General features: G+C 52.0%; 1 protein-coding gene across 1 annotated transcript in view; it reads right to left on the bottom strand.

Annotated features, from left to right (window-relative positions):
- Positions 1–534: 534 nt before the first annotated feature.
- Positions 535–19241, bottom strand: part of ERCC2 (ERCC excision repair 2, TFIIH core complex helicase subunit) — a gene marked incomplete at its 5' end in the record, with an annotated part of 37374 nt that continues 18667 nt past the window's right edge. The window contains 9 exon segments of the mRNA XM_074531807.1: positions 535–718; positions 2630–2773; positions 6007–6053; positions 6246–6342; positions 7278–7348; positions 10100–10172; positions 10802–10894; positions 15236–15357; positions 18617–18680. Of these exon segments, the coding sequence (XP_074387908.1) occupies positions 626–718; positions 2630–2773; positions 6007–6053; positions 6246–6342; positions 7278–7348; positions 10100–10172; positions 10802–10894; positions 15236–15357; positions 18617–18680 (804 nt within the window).

Consider the following 19241-nt stretch of genomic DNA (forward strand, 5'->3'; position numbering starts at 1 on the left):
CCAGTGGATCCCAATGGACCCTGGTGGATCCCAGTTGACGCCAATGGATCCTGGTTGATGTCAGTGGATCCCAGTGGTTCCTGGTGTGGATCCCGGTGGATTACAATGGATCCCAGGGTGGATCCAGTTGTCATCAGCCAATCCTGGTTGGTGTCAGTGGATCCCAGGGCCCGGGTGGATCCCCAGGGTGGATCCCGTGGGGGGTGTCAGAGGATCCCAGTTGGTGTCAGCGGGTCCCAGTGTGTCCCGGTGGCTCCTGGTGGATCCCAGGGTCCCAATGGATCCCGGTGGATCCCAGCGAGGTCCTGGTGGATCCCATGGGGAGGGTGTCGGCCAATCCCAGTTGATGTCAGAGGATCCCAGGGAGGTCCTGAAGGATCCCAATGGATCCCAATGGACACGGGCGGATCCCAGTTGATGCCGGTCAATCCCGGTGGCTCCCGGTGGATCCCAGGGTCCCGGTGGGTCCCGGTGGATCCCAGGGTCCCGCTGGCTCCCAGTGGATCCCAGGGTCCCGGTGGATCCCGGTGGCTCCCGGTGGGTCCCGGTGGGTCCCGGTGGGTCCCGGTGGGTCCCGGTGGGTCCCAGTGGATCCCAATGGATCCCGGTGGGTCCCTCGGGTCCCTCAGAGCTGCTGGGAGATGCCCTGGAGGCGCTGCTGCACCTCCCCCGCCTGCAGCTGCTCCCACGTCAGCAGCGACAGCCCCAGCTGGTCCTCCTGGAACACAGGGAGCCATCAGGGGATCCAGTCAGGGGATCCATGGGGATCTGAGGGGATCTGAGAGGGTTCTGAGGGGATTTGGGGGGATTTGGGGGGATCTGAGGAGGTTTGGGGGGGATTTGGGGGATCCCAGGTGAGCAGCGACAGCCCCAGCTGGTCCTCCTGGAATGGGGGAAAGGGATCCGCTATGGGGATCCAGTGAGGGGATCCGGGGGGATCTGAGAGGGTTCTGAGGGGATTTGGGGGGATCTGAGAGGGTTTGGGGGGATCTGAGAGGGTTTGGGGGGATCTGAGGGGGTTCAGGGGGATCTGAGGGGATCTGGGGGTCCCCACGTCAGCAGTGACAACCCCAGCTGGTCCTCCTGGAACACAGGGATCCATCAGGGGATCCAGTCAGGGGATCTGGGGGGATCTGAGAGGGTTTGGGGGGAATTTAGGGCAGATTTGGGGGAATTTGGAGGATTCTGGGGGGATCTGAAGGGATCTGGACAGATCCCAGGTCAGCAGCGACAGCCCCAGCTGGTCCTCCTGGAACACAGGGATCCATCAGGGGGATCTGGGGGGATCCGGGGGGATCTGAGGGGATTTGGGGGAGTTTGAGGGAATTTGGGGGGATCTGAGAGGGTTTGGGGGGGATCTGGGGGGATTTGGGGGACTCAGCAGTGACAGCCCCAGCTGGTCCTCCTGGAACACAGGGATCCAGTGAGGGGATCCGGGGGGATCTGAGGGAATTTGGGGGGGATCTGAGACGGCTTGGGGGGGATTTGGGGGGGATTTGGGGGGATCTGGGGGGATCTGAGGGGATTTGGGGGTCCCCAGGTCAGCAGCGACAGCCCCAGCTGGTCCTCCTGGAACACAGGGATCCAGTGAGGGGATCCAGTCAGGGGATCTGGGGGGATCTGAGGGGATCTGAGAGGGTTCTGAGGGGATTTGGGGGGATCTGAGGGGGTTTGGGGGGATATGGGGGGATTTGGGGGGGGTTTAGAGGGAATCTGGGGGAATTTGGGGGGCTCAGCAGTGACAGCCCCAGCTGGTCCTTCTGGAACACAGGGATCCAGTGAGGGGATCCAGTCAGGGGATCCATGGGGATCTGGGGGGATCTGAGAGGGTTTAGGGGGGATCTGAGGGGATCTGGGGGTCCCCAGCGACAGCCCCAGCTGGTCCTCCTGGAATGGACAGGGATCCGGGGATCCAGTGAGGGGATCTGGGGGGATCTGGGTGGGATCTGGGGGAAGCTGAGGGGTATTTGGGGGGATCTGAGGGGATTTTGGGGGTTTGGGGTAATTTGGGGGATCCACCAGACCCCTGACCTGCCGGAAGGGCTGGGGGACCAAAAGGGCTCATTTTGGATAATTTTGGCTAATTTTGGATCCAGTGGATCCCTCACCTGGTGGTAGGGCTGGGAGGGATCAGAAGGCACCCAAAGGAATCATTTTGGATAATTCTGGACAATTTTGGATGATTTTGGCTAATTTTGGAGCCCACCTGGCGGAAGGGCTGGGAGGCACCGAGAGGGCTGATTTTGGATAATTTTGGATGATTTTGGCTAATTTTGGATCCCCACCTGGCGGAAGGGCTGGGGGGGATCAGAAGGGACCAGAAGGCTCCCAAAGGGATCATTTTGGATAATTTTGGATAATTCTGGATAATTTTGGATGATTTTGGATAATTTCGGAACCCCACCTGGCGGAAGGGCTGGGGGGGATCAGGAGGCACTGAAAGGGCTCATTTTGGATGATTTTGGCTAATTTTGATCCCCACCTGGCGGAAGGGCTGGGAGGCACCCAAAGGGCTCATTTTGGCTAATTTTGGCTAATTTCGGATCCCACCTGGCGGAAGGGCTGGGAGGGATCAGAAGGCACCCAAAGGACAAATTTTGGCTAATTTTGGCTCATTCTGGATCCCCACCTGGCGGAAGGGCTGGGCCATCTCGCGCAGGAACCTCTTGGCCGCCTGCACGGCCTCGTCCACCGTCAGGTTCAGGTGGGACTCGGGCAGGTGCTCCTGGATCCAGCGCGGCAGCTTCCCACGCTTGTCTGCGCGGGCAAAGCGCTGGGAACGGGGAGAAAACACGGGAAATTGGGAAAAATGGGGAAAAAACAGGGAAAAAGGGGAAAAAACGGGGAAGAAATGGGGTTTGGGAGCCCAAAATAACCCCAGGAATCCCCAAAATAATCCCCAAACACCCCCAAACACCCCAAAATCTCCCCCAAACCTTGTCAGCGAACACCATGAGCCCGTAGTCGGTTTTCCCCCTCAGTGCCCTCCCCACACACTGCGCCGCCACAAAGTGACCCCAAAACTGACACCAAACACCCCCAAATCCCCCCAAATCTGACCCCAAACTGACCCTAAACCCCCCCCAAACCAACCCCAAACACCTCCAAACCGACCCCTAACTGACCCCAAATCCCCCAAAATCTCCCCCAAACCTTGTCAGCGAACACCATGAGCCCGTAATCCGTTTTCCCCCTCAGTGCTCTCCCCACACATTGAGCCGCCACAAAGTGACCCCAAACCCCCCAAAACTGACCCCAAACTGACCCAAACCAATCCAAAATCCCCCAAACTGATCCCAAACCTTGTCAGCGAACACCATGAGCCCGTAATCCCCGTTTTCCCCCTCAGTGCCCTCCCCACACACTGCGCTGCCACAAACCGACCCCAAAACTGGCACCAAACACCCCCAAAACACCCCAAAACTGACCCCAAACCGATCTTAAATCCCCCAAAACCAACCCCAAACACCCCCAAATCCCCCAAAACCGACCCCAAACACCCCCAAACCGACCCCAAATCCCTGTGCCCACCTTGTCAGCGAACACCATGAGCCCGTAGTCGGTTTTCCCCCTCAGTGCTCTCCCCACACATTGAGCCGCCACAAAGTGACCCCAAACCCCCCAAAACTGACCCCAAACACCCCCAAACCCCCCAGAACTGATCCTAAATCCCCCAAACTGACCCCAAATCCCCCAAAACTGACCCCAAACTGACCCTAAATCCCCCAAACACCCCCAAATCCCTGTGCCCACCTTGTCAGCGAACACCATGAGCCCGTAATCCGTTTTCCCCCTCAGCGCCCTCCCCACGCACTGCGCCGCCACAAAGTGACCCCAAAACTGACACCAAACACCCCCAAATCCCCCAAATCTGACCCCAAACTGACCCTAAACCCCCCAAAACTGACCCCAAATCCCCCAAACTGATCCCAAACCTTGTCAGCGAACACCACGAGCCCGTAATCCGTTTTCCCCCTCAGTGCTCTCCCCACACATTGAGCCGCCACAAAGTGACCCCAAAACCCCTTAAAACCCCTTAAAACACCCCCAAACCGACCCCAAACACCCCCAAATCCCTGTGCCCACCTTGTCAGCGAACACCATGAGCCCGTAGTCGGTTTTCCCCCTCAGTGCCCTCCCCACACATTGAGCCGCCACAAACTGACCCCAAAACTGACACCAAACACCCCCAAACCAACCCCAAACACCCCCAAACCGACCCCTAACTGATCCTAAATCCCCTAAATGACCCCCAAACCTTGTCAGCGAACACCATGAGCCCGTAGTCGGTTTTCCCCCTCAGTGCCCTCCCCACACATTGAGCCGCCACAAAGTGACACCAAACACCCCAAAACCCCTTAAAACACCCCAAAACCGACCCCAAACACCCCCAAACACCCCGAAATCTCCCCCAAACCTTGTCAGCGAACACCATGAGCCCGTAGTCGGTTTTCCCCCTCAGTGCCCTCCCCACACATTGAGCCGCCACAAAGTGACCCCAAACCCCCCAAAACCCCTTAAAACACCCCAAAACCGACCCCAAACTGACCCAAACCAACCCCAAACACCCCAAAATGACCCCAAACACCCCCAAAACCCCTTAAAACACCCCAAAACCGACCCCAAAACTGACCCCAAACCCCCAAATCTGACCCCAAACTGATCCTAAATCCCCCAAACTGACCCCAAATCCCTGTGCCCACCTTGTCAGTGAACACCATGAGCCCGTAATCCGTTTTCCCCCTCAGCGCCCTCCCCACACATTGAGCCGCCACAAACTGACCCCAAACCCCCCAAAACTGACCCCAAACTGACCCAAACCAACCCCAAACAACCCAAACCAATCCAAAATCCCCCAAACTGACCCCAAACCACCCCAAACCCCCCAGAACTGATCCTAAATCCCCAAACTGACCCCAAATCCCTGTGCCCACCTTGTCAGCAAACACCATGAGCCCGTAATCCGTTTTCCCCCTCAGCGCTCTCCCCACACACTGAGCCGCCACAAACTGACCCCAAACCCCCCAAAACCCCTTAATACACCCCAAAACTGACCCCAAACCCCCCAAAACTGACCCCAAACCGACCCCAAACTGACCCCAAACACCCCCAAACCCCCCAAATCTGACCCCAAATCCCCAAAATCCCCCCAAACCTTGTCAGCGAACACCACGAGCCCGTAGTCGGTTTTCCCCCTCAGTGCCCTCCCCACACATTGAGCCGCCCTAAACTGACCCCAAACACCCCAAAACCCCAAAACCAACCCCAAACTGACCCAAACTGACCCAAACCAACCCCAAACACCCCAAACTGTTCCTAAATCCCCCAAAATCCCCCCAAACCTTGTCAGCGAACACCATGAGCCCGTAATCAGTTTTCCCCCAGTGCCCTCCCCACACACTGAGCCACCACAAACTGACCCCAAAACTGACACCAAACACCCCCAAACCAACCCCAAATCTGACCCTAAATCCCCTAAACTGACCCCAAATCCCTGTGCCCACCTTGTCAGCGAACACCATGAGCCCGCAGTCGGTTTTCCCCCTCAGGGCTCTCCCCACACACTGCGCCGCCACAAACTGACCCCAAACACCCCAAAACCCCTTAAAATACCCCAAAACCGACCCCAAACCCCCCAAATCCCTGTGCCCACCTTGTCAGCGAACACCATGAGCCCGTAGTCGGTTTTCCCCCTCAGTGCCCTCCCCACACATTGAGCCGCCACAAAGTGACCCCAAACTGACCCTAAATCCCCCAAAACCGACCCCAAACACCCCCAAACCCCCCAGATCTGACCCTACATCCCCTAAATGACCCCCAAACCTTGTCAGCGAACACCATGAGCCCGTAGTCGGTTTTCCCCCTCAGGGCTCTCCCCACGCACTGTGCCGCCACAAAGTGACCCCAAACATCCCCAAAACCCCTTAAAACACCCCCAAAACCGACCCCAAACCCCCCAGAACTGATCCTAAATCCCCCAAACTGACCCCAAATCCCTGTGCCCACCTTGTCAGCGAACACCATGAGCCCGTAATCCGTTTTCCCCCTCAGTGCTCTCCCCACACACTGCGCCGCCACAAAGTGACCCCAAACACCCCAAAACCGACCCCAAACACCCCCAAACCGACCCCAAACCCCCCAAAACCGACCCTAAATCCCCCAAACTGACCCCAAACACCCCCAAATCTCCCCCAAACCTTGTCAGCGAACACCATGAGCCCGTAGTCGGTTTTCCCCCTCAGTGCCCTCCCCCACACACTGAGCCGCGTGCCGCATGGCGTCGAAGGTCAGGAATTCGCCCTCGCGCACCTGGAGCTGCTCCCGCAGGAACTCCAGGCGGGCCTGGGGGGAAACGGGGCTGAGACCCCCAAAAACCTCCCCAGAAATCCCAAAACCTCCCCAGAAATGCCAAAAATCTCACCAGGAACCCCCAAAATCCCCCAGGGAACCCCAAAACCACCCCCAGGTAGCTCCATCTCACACCTGGAGCTGCTCCCGCAGGAACTCCAGGCGGGCCTGGGGGGAAAACGGGGCTGAGACCCCCCAAAAACCTCCCCAGAAACCCCAAAAATCCCCCCAGAATTCCCCAAAACCTCCCCAGAAATCCCACAGAGCGCCCCAGGAACCCCAAAGACCTCCCCAGGTATCCTAAAAACCTCCCAGGAACCCCAAAAATCCATCCAGGAACCCCAAAAATCCCCTGAGAAACCCCAAAACCCCCCCAGGTAACCCCATCTCACACCTGGAGCTGCTCCTGAAGGAATTCCAGGGGGATTTGGGGAAAAATGGGGCTGAGACCCCCAAAAACCTCCTCAGAAACCCCAAAAACCTCCTCAGGTGTCCCAAAGTCCCCCCAGGAACCCCAAAAATCCCTCCAAGAACCCCCCACCTGCAGGCCAGGTGGGATTTGGGGAGGGGGCCACACCTGAGACCCCAAACCCCTCTAAATATGCCCAAAAAATCCAATAAATCCCTTAAAAAACCCCAAAATTCAATAAATCCCCTTAAAGACCCCAAAATCCCCCCCAAACCCCCCAAAATCCCTTGATCTCCCCCAGGGACCCCCCAGATGGAATTTGGGAATTTGGGGAGGGGTCTCCCCCCAAGCCCCTCTAAATCCCCCTAAAATCCCCCAAAAAATCCAATAAATCCCCTTAAAAAAACCCCAAAATTCAATAAATCCCCTTAAAACACCCCCAAATCCCCCCCAAAATCCCTGGATCTCCCCCAAATGGAATTTGGGAATTTGGGGAGGGGTCTCCCCGAGCCCCCCTGACCTTGAGGATCCGGCTCTGGGTGTAAACGTAGGGGACCCCGAACATGATCACGGCCCGGCCGTAGTGATGGACTGGGGGAGATTTGGGGGGTCAGGGACCCCAAAATAACCAAATTTCCCATTAAATCCCCCCCCAAAAAACAACAAAATAAATTCCAAGAAAATCCACCCCAAAAAAACCCCAAAATTGCCACGAAAATCCACCCCAAAAAACCAGAAAAATCCACCCCAAAACTGCCATGATAATCCACCAAAAAAACCCAAAATTTCCCCTTGAATCCTCTCAAATTCCCCCCAAAAAACCCAAAATTTCCCCTCAAACCTCCCCAAAAAACAAACAAAAAAAATTCCAAGAAAATCCACCCCAAAAAAACCCCAAAATTGCCACGAAAATTCTCCATAAAAACAGAAAAATCCACCCCAAAATTGCCACGAAAATCCCCCCAAAAAAACCCCAAAATTTCCCCTCAAACCTCCCCAAAAAACAACAAAAAACCCCCCAAATTTCCAAGGAAATCCACCCCAAAAAACCCCCAAAATTGCCATTAAAATCCCCCAAAAAACCCCAAAATTTCCCCTTGAATCCTCTCAAATTCCCCCAAAAACCCCAAAATTTCCCATCAAACCTCCCCAAAAAACAAACAAAAAAACCCCCAAATTTCCAAGGAAATCCACCCCAAAAAACCCCAAAATTGCCACGAAAATTCTCCCAAAAAACAGAAAAATCCACCCCAAAATAGCAATGGAAATCCACCCCAAAATTGCCATGATAATCCACCAAAACAACCCCAAAATTTCCCCTCAAACCTCCCCAAAAAACAACAAAAAACCCCCAAATTTCCAAAAAAATCCACCCCAAAAACCCCAAAATTGCCACGAAAAATCCCCCCAAAAACCAGAAAAATCCACCCCAAAATTGCAATGGAAATTCACCCCAAAATTGCCATGATAATCCACCAAAAACCCCAAAATTTCAACTCAAACCTCCCCAAAAAACAAACAAAAAAACCCCAAATTTGCAAGAAAATCCACCCCAAAATTGCCATGAAAAATCCCCCCAAAACCCAGAAAAATCCACCCCAAAACTGCCATGATAATCCATCAAAAAACCCCAAAATTTCCCCTCAAACCTCCCCAAAAAACAAAACAAAAAAATCCCCAAATTTCCAAGAAAATCCACCCCAAAAACCCCAACATTGCCATGAAAATCCCCCCAAAAAAACCCCAAAATTTCCCCTTGAATCCTCTCAAATTCCCCCAAAAACCCCAAAATTTCCCATCAAATCTCCTCCAAAAAAAAACCAAAAAAAACCCCCAAATTTCCAAGAAAATCCACCCCAAAAAACCCCAAAATTGCCACGAAAATTTTCCCTAAAAACAGAAAAATCCACCCCAAAATTGCCATGATAATCCACCAAAAAAACCCCAAAATTTCCCCTCAAACCTCCCCAAAAAACAAAAAAAAACCCCCAAATTTCCAAGAAAATCCACCCCAAAAACCCCAAAATTGCCACGAAAATTCTCCATAAAAACAGAAAAATCCACCCCAAAATTGCCATGGTAATCCACCAAAAAACCCCCAAAATTTCCTCTCAAACCTCCCCAAAAAACAAACAAAAAACCCCCAAAATTTCAAAAAAAAATCCACCCCAAAAACCCCAAAATTGCCACGAAAAATCCCCCCAAAAAACAGAAAAATCCACCCCAAAATTGCAATGGAAATCCACCCCAAAACTGCCATGATAATCCACCAAAAAAACCCCAAAATTTCCCCTCAAACCTCCCCAAAAAACAAACAAAAAACCCCCCAAATTTCCAAGGAAATCCACCCCAAAAACCCCAACATTGCCATGAAAAATCCCCCCCAAAAAAACCCCAAAATTTCCCCTTGAATCCTCTCAAATTCCCCCAAAAATCCCAAAATTTCCCATCAAATCTCCTCCAAAAAACCAAAAAAAATCCCCAAATTTCCAAGAAAATCCACCCCAAAAAACCCCAAAATTGCCATGAAAATCCCCCCAAAAAACAGAAAAATCCACCCCAAAATTGCCATGAAAATCCCCCAAAAAATCCCCAAAATTTCCCCTCAAACCTCCCCAAAAAACAAACAAAAAACCCCCAAATTTCCAAGGAAATCCACCCCAAAAACCCCAAAATTGCCATGAAAATCCCCCCAAAAAAACCCCAAAATTTCCTCTTGAATCCTCTCAAATTCCCCCAAAAATCCCAAAATTTCCCCTCAAATCTCCTCCAAAAAAACAAAAAAAAAAACCCCAAATTTCCAAGGAAATCCACCCCAAAATTGCCATGAAAATCCCCCCAAAACCCCAAAAATTCCCCTCAAATCCCCCCAAAAACCCCCAAAAATTGCCACAAAAACCCCAAAAATTGTCCTAAAATTCCCAAATTTACCCCAAATTTCCCAAATTTTTCCAAATTTCCCAAATCTCACCAAAGTCGATGCTCTGGGAGACTTTGCTCCAAGATTTGGGTGGGAACCCCCAAAAAAGGGACCCCAAAAATCCCCTCAAACCCCCCCTGAACCCCAAAAATGGCCCAAAAATTGCCACAAAAACCCCAAAAATTGTCCCAAAATTCCCAAATTTGCCCAAATTTCCCAAATTTTCCCAAATCTCACCAAAGTCAATGCCCTTGGACACTTTGCCCCAAGATTTGGGTGGGAACCCCCAAAAAAGGGACCCCAAAAATCCCCTCAAACCCCCCCTGAACCCCAAAAATGGCCCCAAAAATCCCAAATTTGCCCCAAAACCCCCGAATTTTCCCCAAATTTTCCCGAATTTTCCCAAATTTCCCAAATCTCACCGAAGTCGATGCCCTCGGACACTTTCCCGCGCGCCACCGAGAGCAGCACGGCCCCGCGGCCGCTCTCACACGCCTGGGGGAAATGGGGAGAGGGACCCCAAATTCACCGGGACCCCCAAAATTCACCCGGGACCCCAAAATTCACCTGGACCCCCAAAAACACCCCAAAATTCACCTGGGACCCCCAAAAACACCCCAAAATTCACCTGGAACCCCCAAAATTCACCTGGGACCCCAAAAACTGCCCCAAAATTCACCTGGGACCCCAAAAACACCCCAAAATTCCATCCAGGATCCCAAAATTCACCTGGGAGCCCCAAAATTCACCTGGGACCCCCAAAAACTGCCCCAAAATTCACCCGGGACCCCCAAAAACTCCCCCAAAATTCACCTGGGAGCCCCAAAACTTCCCCAAAATTCCACCCAGGATCCCCAAATTCACCTGGGACCCCCAAAACTCCCCCAAAATTCCCATCCAGGGACCCCAAAACTTCCCCAGGATCCCAAAATTCACCTGGGACCCCAAAATTCACCTGGGAGCCCCAAACCCCCCAGGACCCCCAAAATCCCCCCAGGACCCCTCAAATCCCCCCCAGGACCCCCCAAATCCCTCAGGACCCCCCAAAATCCCCCCCAGGACCCCCCAAAATCCCCCTCAGGACCCCCAAAATCCCCCCAGGACCCCCCAGACCCCCCCAGCACCTCCTGGTATTTCTCCAGGGCCACGCTGGTCTCTGCCCCGTCCTGTGTCTCGATGAAGAGCAGCTTGTTCCGCTGGATGTTCTCCAGGATGCCCTGCGGGGATTTGGGGGGAATTTCGGGGGTCTTGGGCAGATTTTGGGGGAATTTGGGGAAGTTTTAGGGGGTTTTAGGGCAGTTTTTGGGGTCTCAAGGGGGGATTTGGGGTCCTGGGTCTCGATGAAGAGCAGCTTGTTCCGCTGGATGTTCTCCAGGATGCCCTGGGGGAATTTAGGGGGATTTTTGGGGGGTCCTGAAGGGATTTTGGGGGTCCCAGGGGATTTTGGGGGTCCTGAATGGATTTTGGGGGGATTTGGCGCAGTTTTGGGGCAGTTTTTGGGGTCCCAGGAGGGGATTTGGGGGTTCTGGGTCTTGTTTGTTCCTCTGGATGCTCTCCAGGATGCCACTGGGGAGAATTTGGGGGGAATTTGGGGGGTCTTGGGGGTCCTGGGTGTTTTTTTGGAGGTCCTGAAGGGATTTTGGGGGGATTTGGGCAGATTTTGGGGCAGTTTTTGGGAGTCCTGGGGGGGATTTAGGGGCATTTGATGGTTCTGGGTCTCACATGTTCCGCTGGATGCTCTCCAGGATGCCCTGGGGGAATTGGGGGGTCTTGGGCAGATTTTGGGGGTCCCAGGGGGATTTTGGGGGTCCCAGGGGATTTTGGGGGATTTGGGCAGATTTCGGGGCAGTTTTTGGGGTCTCAGGAGGGGATTTAGGGGCATTTGAGGGTTCTGGGTCTCATTTGTTCCTCTGGATGTTCTCCAGGATGCCCTGGGGGAATTTGGGGGAATTTGGGGGATTTTGGGGGTCCTGGGGGGTCTCAGGAAAGAATTTGGGCATTTTTAGGGATTTTGGGGCAGTTTTTGGGGGGTCTCTGGGGGCATTTGGGGATGTTTGAGGGGTTCTGGGTCTCACATGTTCCGCTGGATGTTCTCCAGGATGCCCTGGGGGAATTTGGGGGGATTTTGGGGGTCCCAGGAGGTTTTGGGGGTCCTGAATGGATTTTTGAGGGGTTTTGGGGCAGATTTTGGGGATTTTAGGGGAGTTTTTGGGGTCTCAAGGGGGGATTTAGGGGTTCTGGGTCTCACATGTTCCGCTGGATGTTCTCCAGGATGCCCTGGGGGGATTTGGGGGGGATTTTGGGGGGTCCCAGGGGTTTTGGGGGTCCTGAATGGATTTTGGGGGATTTGGGCAGATTTTGGGGAGTTTTTGGGAGTCCTGGGGGGAAATTTGGGGCATTTGATGGTTCTGGATCTCACATGTTCCTCTGGATGCTCTCCAGGATGCCCTGGGGGAATTTGGGGGGAATTTGGGGGTCCCAGGGGGGTTTGGGGGATCTTGGAGGAATTTTGGGGGGATTTGGGGCAGTTTTAGGGGATTTTGGGGCAGTTTTGGGGGTCTCAATAGGGGATTTGGGGGTCCTGGTTCTCCTTTGTTCCTCTGGATGCCCTGAGGGGAATTTGGGGGAATTTGGAGGGGATTTGGGGGCTCCTGGGTGTCTTTGGAGGGATTTGGGGGGATTTTGGGGTCCCAGGGGTTTTTGGGGGTCCTGGGTGCTTTTTTTGAGGGGATTTGGGCAGATTTTGGGGGAGTTTTTGGGGTCTCAGGGGGGATTTAGGAGCATTTGATGGTTCTGGGTCTCACATGTTCCTCTGGATGTTCTCCAGGATACCCTGCGGGGATTTGGGGGATTTTGGGGGGTCCTGAGGGATTTTGGGGGTCCCAGGGGATTTTGGGGGTCCTGAATGGATTTTGGGGGGATTTGGGGCAGTTTTGGGGCAGTTTCTGGGGTCCCAGGAGGGGATTTGGGGGTCCTGGGTCTCGTTTGTTCCTCTGGATGTTCTCCAGGATGCCCTGAGGGGAATTTGGGGGGATTTTGGAGGGTCCTGGGTGTTTTTTGGGGAATTTGGGGGGATTTTGGGGGTCCCAGGGGATTTTGGGGGTCCTGAATGGATTTTTGGGAGATTTGGGGCAGTTTTGGGGCAGTTTTGGGGGTCTCAATAGGGGATTTGGGGGTTCTGGATCTCACATGTTCCTCTGGATGTTCTCCAGGATGCCCTGAGGGGATTTGGGGGGATTTTGGGGGTCCCAGGGGGTTTTGGGGGTCCTGGGTGTTTTTTTTTGAGGGGTTTTTGGGGCAGATTTTGGGGATTTTGAGGGAGCTTTTGGGGTCTCAAGGGGGGATTTGGGGGTCCTGGGTCTCGATGAAGAGCAGTTTGTTCCGCTGGATGTTCTCCAGGATGCCCTGGGGAGAATTTGGGGGATTTTTGGGGGGTCCTGAAGGGATTTTGGGGGTCCTGGGAGTCTCAGGAAAGAATTTGGGGCATTTTTAGGGGATTTTGGGCAGTTTTTGGGGGTCTCTGGGGGCATTTGGGATGTTTGAGGGGTTCTGGGTCTCACATGTTCCTCTGGATATTCTCAAGGATGCCCTGGGGGAATTTGGGGGGATTTTTGGGGGTCCTGAATGGATTTTTGAGGGGTTTTGGGGCAGATTTTGGGGATTTTGGGGGAGTTTTTGGGGTCTCAGGGGGGATTTGGGGGCATTTGATGGTTCTGGGTCTCACATGTTCCTCTGGATGCTCTCCAGGATGCCCTGCGGGGATTGGGGGGATTTGGGGGGATTTTGGGGGTCCTGAGTGGCTTTTTTTGGGGAATTTGGGGGATTTTGGGGGTCCCAGGGGGGTTTTGGGGTTCCTGGGGGTCTCAGGAAAGAATTTGGGCATTTTTAGTGGATTTTGGGGCAGTTTTTGGGGGGTCTCTGGGGGCATTTGGGGGCATTTGAGGGGTCCTGGGTCTCATTTGTTCCTCTGGATGCTCTCCAGGATGCCCTGGGGGGATTTGGGGATTTTTGGGGGATTTTCGGGGGTCTTGGCAGATTTGGGGGGTCCCAGGGGGATTTTGGGGGAATTTGGGACAGTTTTAGGGGTTTTGGGGCAGTTTTGGGGGTATTTTTGGTGGGATTTTGGGGTATTTTTGGGGATGATTTGTAGGTATTTTTGGCTATTTTAATGGGATTTTTGAGAGGATTTTTGGGTCAATTTTGGGGTATTTTTGGGGTGATTTTGAGGTATTTTTGGGGATATTTTTGGGAGGGTTTAGGGTATTTTTGGGGGCATTTTTGCCTATTTTGATGGGATTTTTGAGAGGATTTTTGAGTCATTTTTTGGATATTTTTGGGGTATATTTGGGATATTTTGGGGATATTTTGGGGTATTTTTGAGCTCCCACCTGCTCGTACCACGAGGCCACGGTGCTCTCCAGATACAGGTGAGAACATGAGAGATTTCAGGGTATTTTTGGGGGGATTTTTAGTGGGATTTTTGCCTATTTTTATGGGATTTTTGAGGCGAATTTTGGGACATTTTTGGGTATTTTTGGGGGGATTTTGGGGTATTTTTGGGGATGATTTGTAGGTATTTTTGGCTATTTTTATGGGATTTTTGAGGGGATTTTGGTGGCATTTTCTAGGGATTTTTGGGGTGATTTTGGGGGGATTTTTGTGGGATTTGGAGGCATTTTTGGGGGGATTTTTGGCTATTTTGATGGGATTTTTGAGGGTACTTTTGGGGTGATTTTGAGGTATTTTTGGGGATATTTTGGGGTGATTTTGGGGTATTTTTGTGGATATTTTTGGGGTGATTTTGAGGTATTTTTTGGGGGATTTTTGCCTATTTTAATGGGATTTTTGGGGGTATTTTTGGGTCAATTTTTGGGGGTATTTTTGGGGTGATTTGAGGTATTTTTGGGGATATTTTTGGGGATATTTGGGGGTATTTTTGAGGTCCCACCTGCTCGTACCACGAGGCCACGGTGCTCTCCAGGTACAGGTGAGAACATGAGAGATTTCAGGGTATTTTTGGGGGCATTTTTGCCTATTTGATGGATTTTTGAGGCGATTTTTGGGACATTTTTGGGGTATTTTTTGTGGGATTTTGGGGTATTTTTGGGGATGATTTGTAGGTATTTTGGCTATTTTGATGGGATTTTTGAGGGGATTTTTGGGTCATTTTTGGGGGTATTTTTGGGGTGATTTTGAGATATTTTTGGGGATATGTTGGGGTGATTTTGGGGTATTTTTGTGGATATTTTTGGGGAGATTTTGAGGTATTTTTGCCTATTTTAATGGGATTTTTGAGGGATTTTGGGTCAATTTTTGGGGGTATTTTGGGGATATTTTGGGGATGTTTTGGGGTGTTTTTGAGCTCCCACCTGCTCGTACCACGAGGCCACGGTGCTCTCCAGGTACAGGTGAGAACATGAGAGATTTCAGGGTATTTTGGGGGATTTTTGCCTATTTTAATGGGATTTTTGGGGGTATTTTTGGGGTGATTTTGAGGTATTTTTGGGGGTATTTTTGGGGATATTTTGGGGATGTTTTGGGTATTTTTGAGCTCCCACCTGCTCGTACCACGAGGCCACGGTGCTCTCCAGGTAGACGTAGCTGGTGAAAAAAGCCACGAGGCCGTCGGGGACCACGGCCGAGAGCTCCAGGAGCAGCTGCCCGTAATTCCTGGTCACCGCTGGCAATTTGGGGTGAATTCGGGGTGATTTGGGTTATTGGGAACCCCAGAAATGCCCAAAAACTCAAAATCCCCCAAAAAATCCCAAATCCCCACAGAAATGCCCCAAAAATTGCCTCAAAATCCTCCAAAAAGCTCAGGAGCAGCTGCCCGGAATTTCGGGTCACTGATGGGGTTTGGGGGAAATTTGGGGTTATTTGGGTTATTGGAACCCTAAAAATACCCCAAAAATCTCCAGAAATCCCAGAGATCCCAAAAACCCAAAAATTCCCCCCAAAATGCTTCAGGAGCAGCTGCCCGGAATTTCGGGTCACTGATGGGGTTTGGGGGAAATTTGGAACCCAAAAAATCCAAAAAAACCCAAAAACCCCAAGACACCTCCCCAAACCCCAAAAACCCCAAACCTCACCCAGAAACCCAAAAACCCCAAATTTAACCCCAAATTTTGCCCCAAATCCCCCCAGCCCCACCAAGGTCCTTGCAGGTCTTTAATTTGAGCTCATGGCCACCCCAAAACCCCCCAAAAACCCCAAAATTCCCCAAAATTCCTTGCAAAAAAACCCAAAATCCCTCTGAGACCCCTCCCCAGAATCCCCCAGACCCCAAAAACCCCAAACCCTCAAATTTTCCCCAAAAACCCCAAATTTTGCCCCAAATCTGTAACAATGTCCTCACGGGTATCGAATTTGGAGCTCATGGGCCGCCCCCAAAAACTCCAAATTTCCCCCCAAATAAACCCAAATCCCCCCAAAATGACCCTGAGACCCCTCCCCAGAATCCCCCAGACCCCAAAAACCCCAAATTTTCCCCCAAATTTTGCCCCAAATCCCCCCCAGCCCCACTGATGTCTTCATGGGTCTTGAACTTGGAGCTCATGGCCACCCCAAAACTCCCAAAAACCCCAAATTCCCCCAAAATTCCTCTCAAAAACCCCAAAATCCCTCTGAGACCCCTCCCCAAAATCCCCCAGACCCCAAAACCCAAACTCTCAAATTTTCCCCCAAAAACCCCAAATTTTCCCCAAAACCCCAAATTTTGCCCCAAATCCGCATCAATGTCCTCACAGGTCTCGAATTTGGAGCTCATGGGCCGCCCCCAAAAACTCCAAATTTCCCCCCAAATAAACCAAAATCCCCCCAAAATGACCCTGAGACCCCTCCCCAGAATCCCCCAGACCCCAAAAACCCCAAATTTTCCCCCAAAAACCCCAAATTTTGCCCCAAATTTTGCCCCAAATCCCCCCAGCCCCACCGATGTCTTCATGGGTCTTGAACTTGGAGCTCATGGCCACCCCAAAACCCCCAAAACTCCCCAAAAACCCCAAAATTCCCCCAAAATTCCTCTCAAAAAACCCCAAAATCCCTCTGAGACCCCTCCCCAGAATCCCCCAGACCCCAAAAACCCCAAACCCTCAAATTTTCCCCCAAAAACCCAAATTTTCCCTCAAATTTTGCCCCAAATCTGCAACCATGTCCTCACGGGTATCGACTTTGAGCTCATGGGCCGCCTCCAAAAACTCCAAATTTCCCCCCAAATAAACCCAAAATCCCCCAAATGACCCTGAGACCCCTCCCCAGAATCCCCCAGACCCCAAAAACCCCAAAACCCCTCAAATTTTCCCCCAAAAACCCCAAATTTTCCCCCAATTTTTGCCCCAAATCCCCCCCAGCCCCACCGATGTCCTCGTGGTCTTGAACTTGGAGCTCATGGCCACCCAAAACCCACAAAACTCCCCAAAAACCCCAAAATCTCACAAAAAACCCCAAAATCCCTCTGAGACCCCTCCCCAGAATCCCCCAGACCCCAAAAACCCCAAACCCTCAAATTTTCCCCCAAAACCCCAAATTTTGCCCAAATCCTCATCAATGTCCTCACTGGCCTCGAATTGGAGCTCATGGGCCGCCCCCAAAAACTCCAAATTTCCCCCCAAATAAACCCAAAATCCCCCCAAAATCCCTCTGAGACCCCTCCCCAGAATCCCCCAGACCCCAAAAACCCCAAACCCTCAAATTTTCCCCCAAAAACCCAAATTTTGCCCCAAATTTTGCCCCAAATCCCCCCCAGCCCCACTGATGTCTTCATGGGTCTTGAACTTGGAGCTCATGGCCACCCCAAAACCCCCAAAATTCCCAAAAACCCCAAAATTCCCCCAAAATTCCTCCCAAAAAACCCAAAATCCCTCTGAGACCCCTCCCCAGAATCCCCCAGACCCCAAAAACCCCAAATTTTCCCCAAATTTTGCCCCAAATCCCCCCAGCCCCACCGATGTCCTTGCAGGTCTTGAACTTGGAGCTCATGGCCACCCCAAAACCCCCAAACTCCCCAAACCCCCAAAACCCCAAAATCCCAAAAACCCAAAATCCAAACCAACCAAAATCCCTCTGAGACCCTCCCCAGAATCCCCCAGACCCCAAAATCCCCAAAACCCAAATTTTCCCCCAAAAACCCCAAATTTTGCCCCAAATCTACAACAATGTCCTCACGGGTATCGACTTTGGAGCTCATGGGCCGCCCCCAAAAACTCCAAATTTCCCCCCAAATAAACCCAAAATCCCCCAAAATGACCCTGAGACCCCTCCCCAGAATCCCCCAGACCCCAAAAACCCCAAATTTTGCCCCAAATTTGCCCCAAATCCCCCCCAGCCCCACCGATGTCCTTGCAGGTCTTGAACTTGGAGCTCATGGCCACCCCAAAACCCCAAAAACCCCAAAAACCCCAAAATTCCCCCAAAATTCCTCTCAAAAAACCCCAAAATCCCTCTGAGACCCCTCCCAGAATCCCCAGACCCCAAAAACCCCAAACCCTCAAATTTTCCCCCCAAAAACCCCAAATTTTCCCCCAAACACCCCAAATTTTGCCCAAATCCCCCCCAGCCCCATTGATGTCTTCATGGGTCTTGAACTTGGAGCTCATGGCTGCTCCAAAACCCCCCAAAAACCCCAAAATTCCCCAAAATTCTTCACAAAAACCCCAGAATCCCTCTGAGGACCCCTCCCCAGAATCCCCCAGACCCCAAAAACCCCAAACCCTCAAATTTTCCCCCAAAAACCCCAAATTTTCCCTCAAATTTTGCCCCAAATCTGCAACAATGTCCTCACAGGTATCAAATTTGGAGCTCATGGCCACCCCAAAACCCCCAAAAACCCCAAAATTCCCCCAAAATTCTTCGCAAAAAAACCCAAAATCCCTCTGAGACCCTCCCCAGAATCCCCAGACCCCAAAACCCCAAAAACCCCAAAATTTCCCCCAAATCCGCACCGATGTCCTCGCGGGTCTCGAATTTGGAGCTCATGGCCACCTGGTCATTGCCCCTGCCCACGATCTGGGGAGGGGGAAAAAGGGGGGTCAGACCCCCTGAGACCCCAAATCCTCCCCAAAATCCCCCCAAAATCCCCCCAAAATCCCCCTGAAATCCCCCCAAAAATTCTCCAAAATCCTCCCCAAAATCCCCCCAAAATCCTCCCAAAATCCTCCCAAAATCCTCCCCAAATTCCCCCAAAATCTTCCCCAAATTCCCCCAAAATCACCCCAAATCCTCCAAAATCCCCCAAAATCCCCCCAAAATCCTCCTCAAAATCCCCCCAAAATCCTCCAAAAATCCTCCCCAAATCCCCCCAAAATCCCCCCAAAAACTCCCCAAAATCCCTCAAAATCCTCCCAAAATCCTCCAAATCTCCCCAAAATCCCCCCCAAAATCCTCCCCAAATCCTCCAAAATCCCCCCAAAATCCTCCCAAAATCCCCCAAAATCCTCCCAAAATCCCCCCAAAATCTTCCCCAAAATCCTCTCAAAAATCCTCCCAAAATGCACTAAAAATCCCCCAAGTTCCCCCAAAATCCCCCCAAAATCCCCCCAAAATCCTCCCAAAATCCCCCCCAATTCC

This window comes from Zonotrichia albicollis, chromosome 39, assembly GCF_047830755.1.
Source record: "Zonotrichia albicollis isolate bZonAlb1 chromosome 39, bZonAlb1.hap1, whole genome shotgun sequence".
Classification (NCBI taxonomy): Eukaryota; Metazoa; Chordata; class Aves; order Passeriformes; family Passerellidae; genus Zonotrichia; species Zonotrichia albicollis.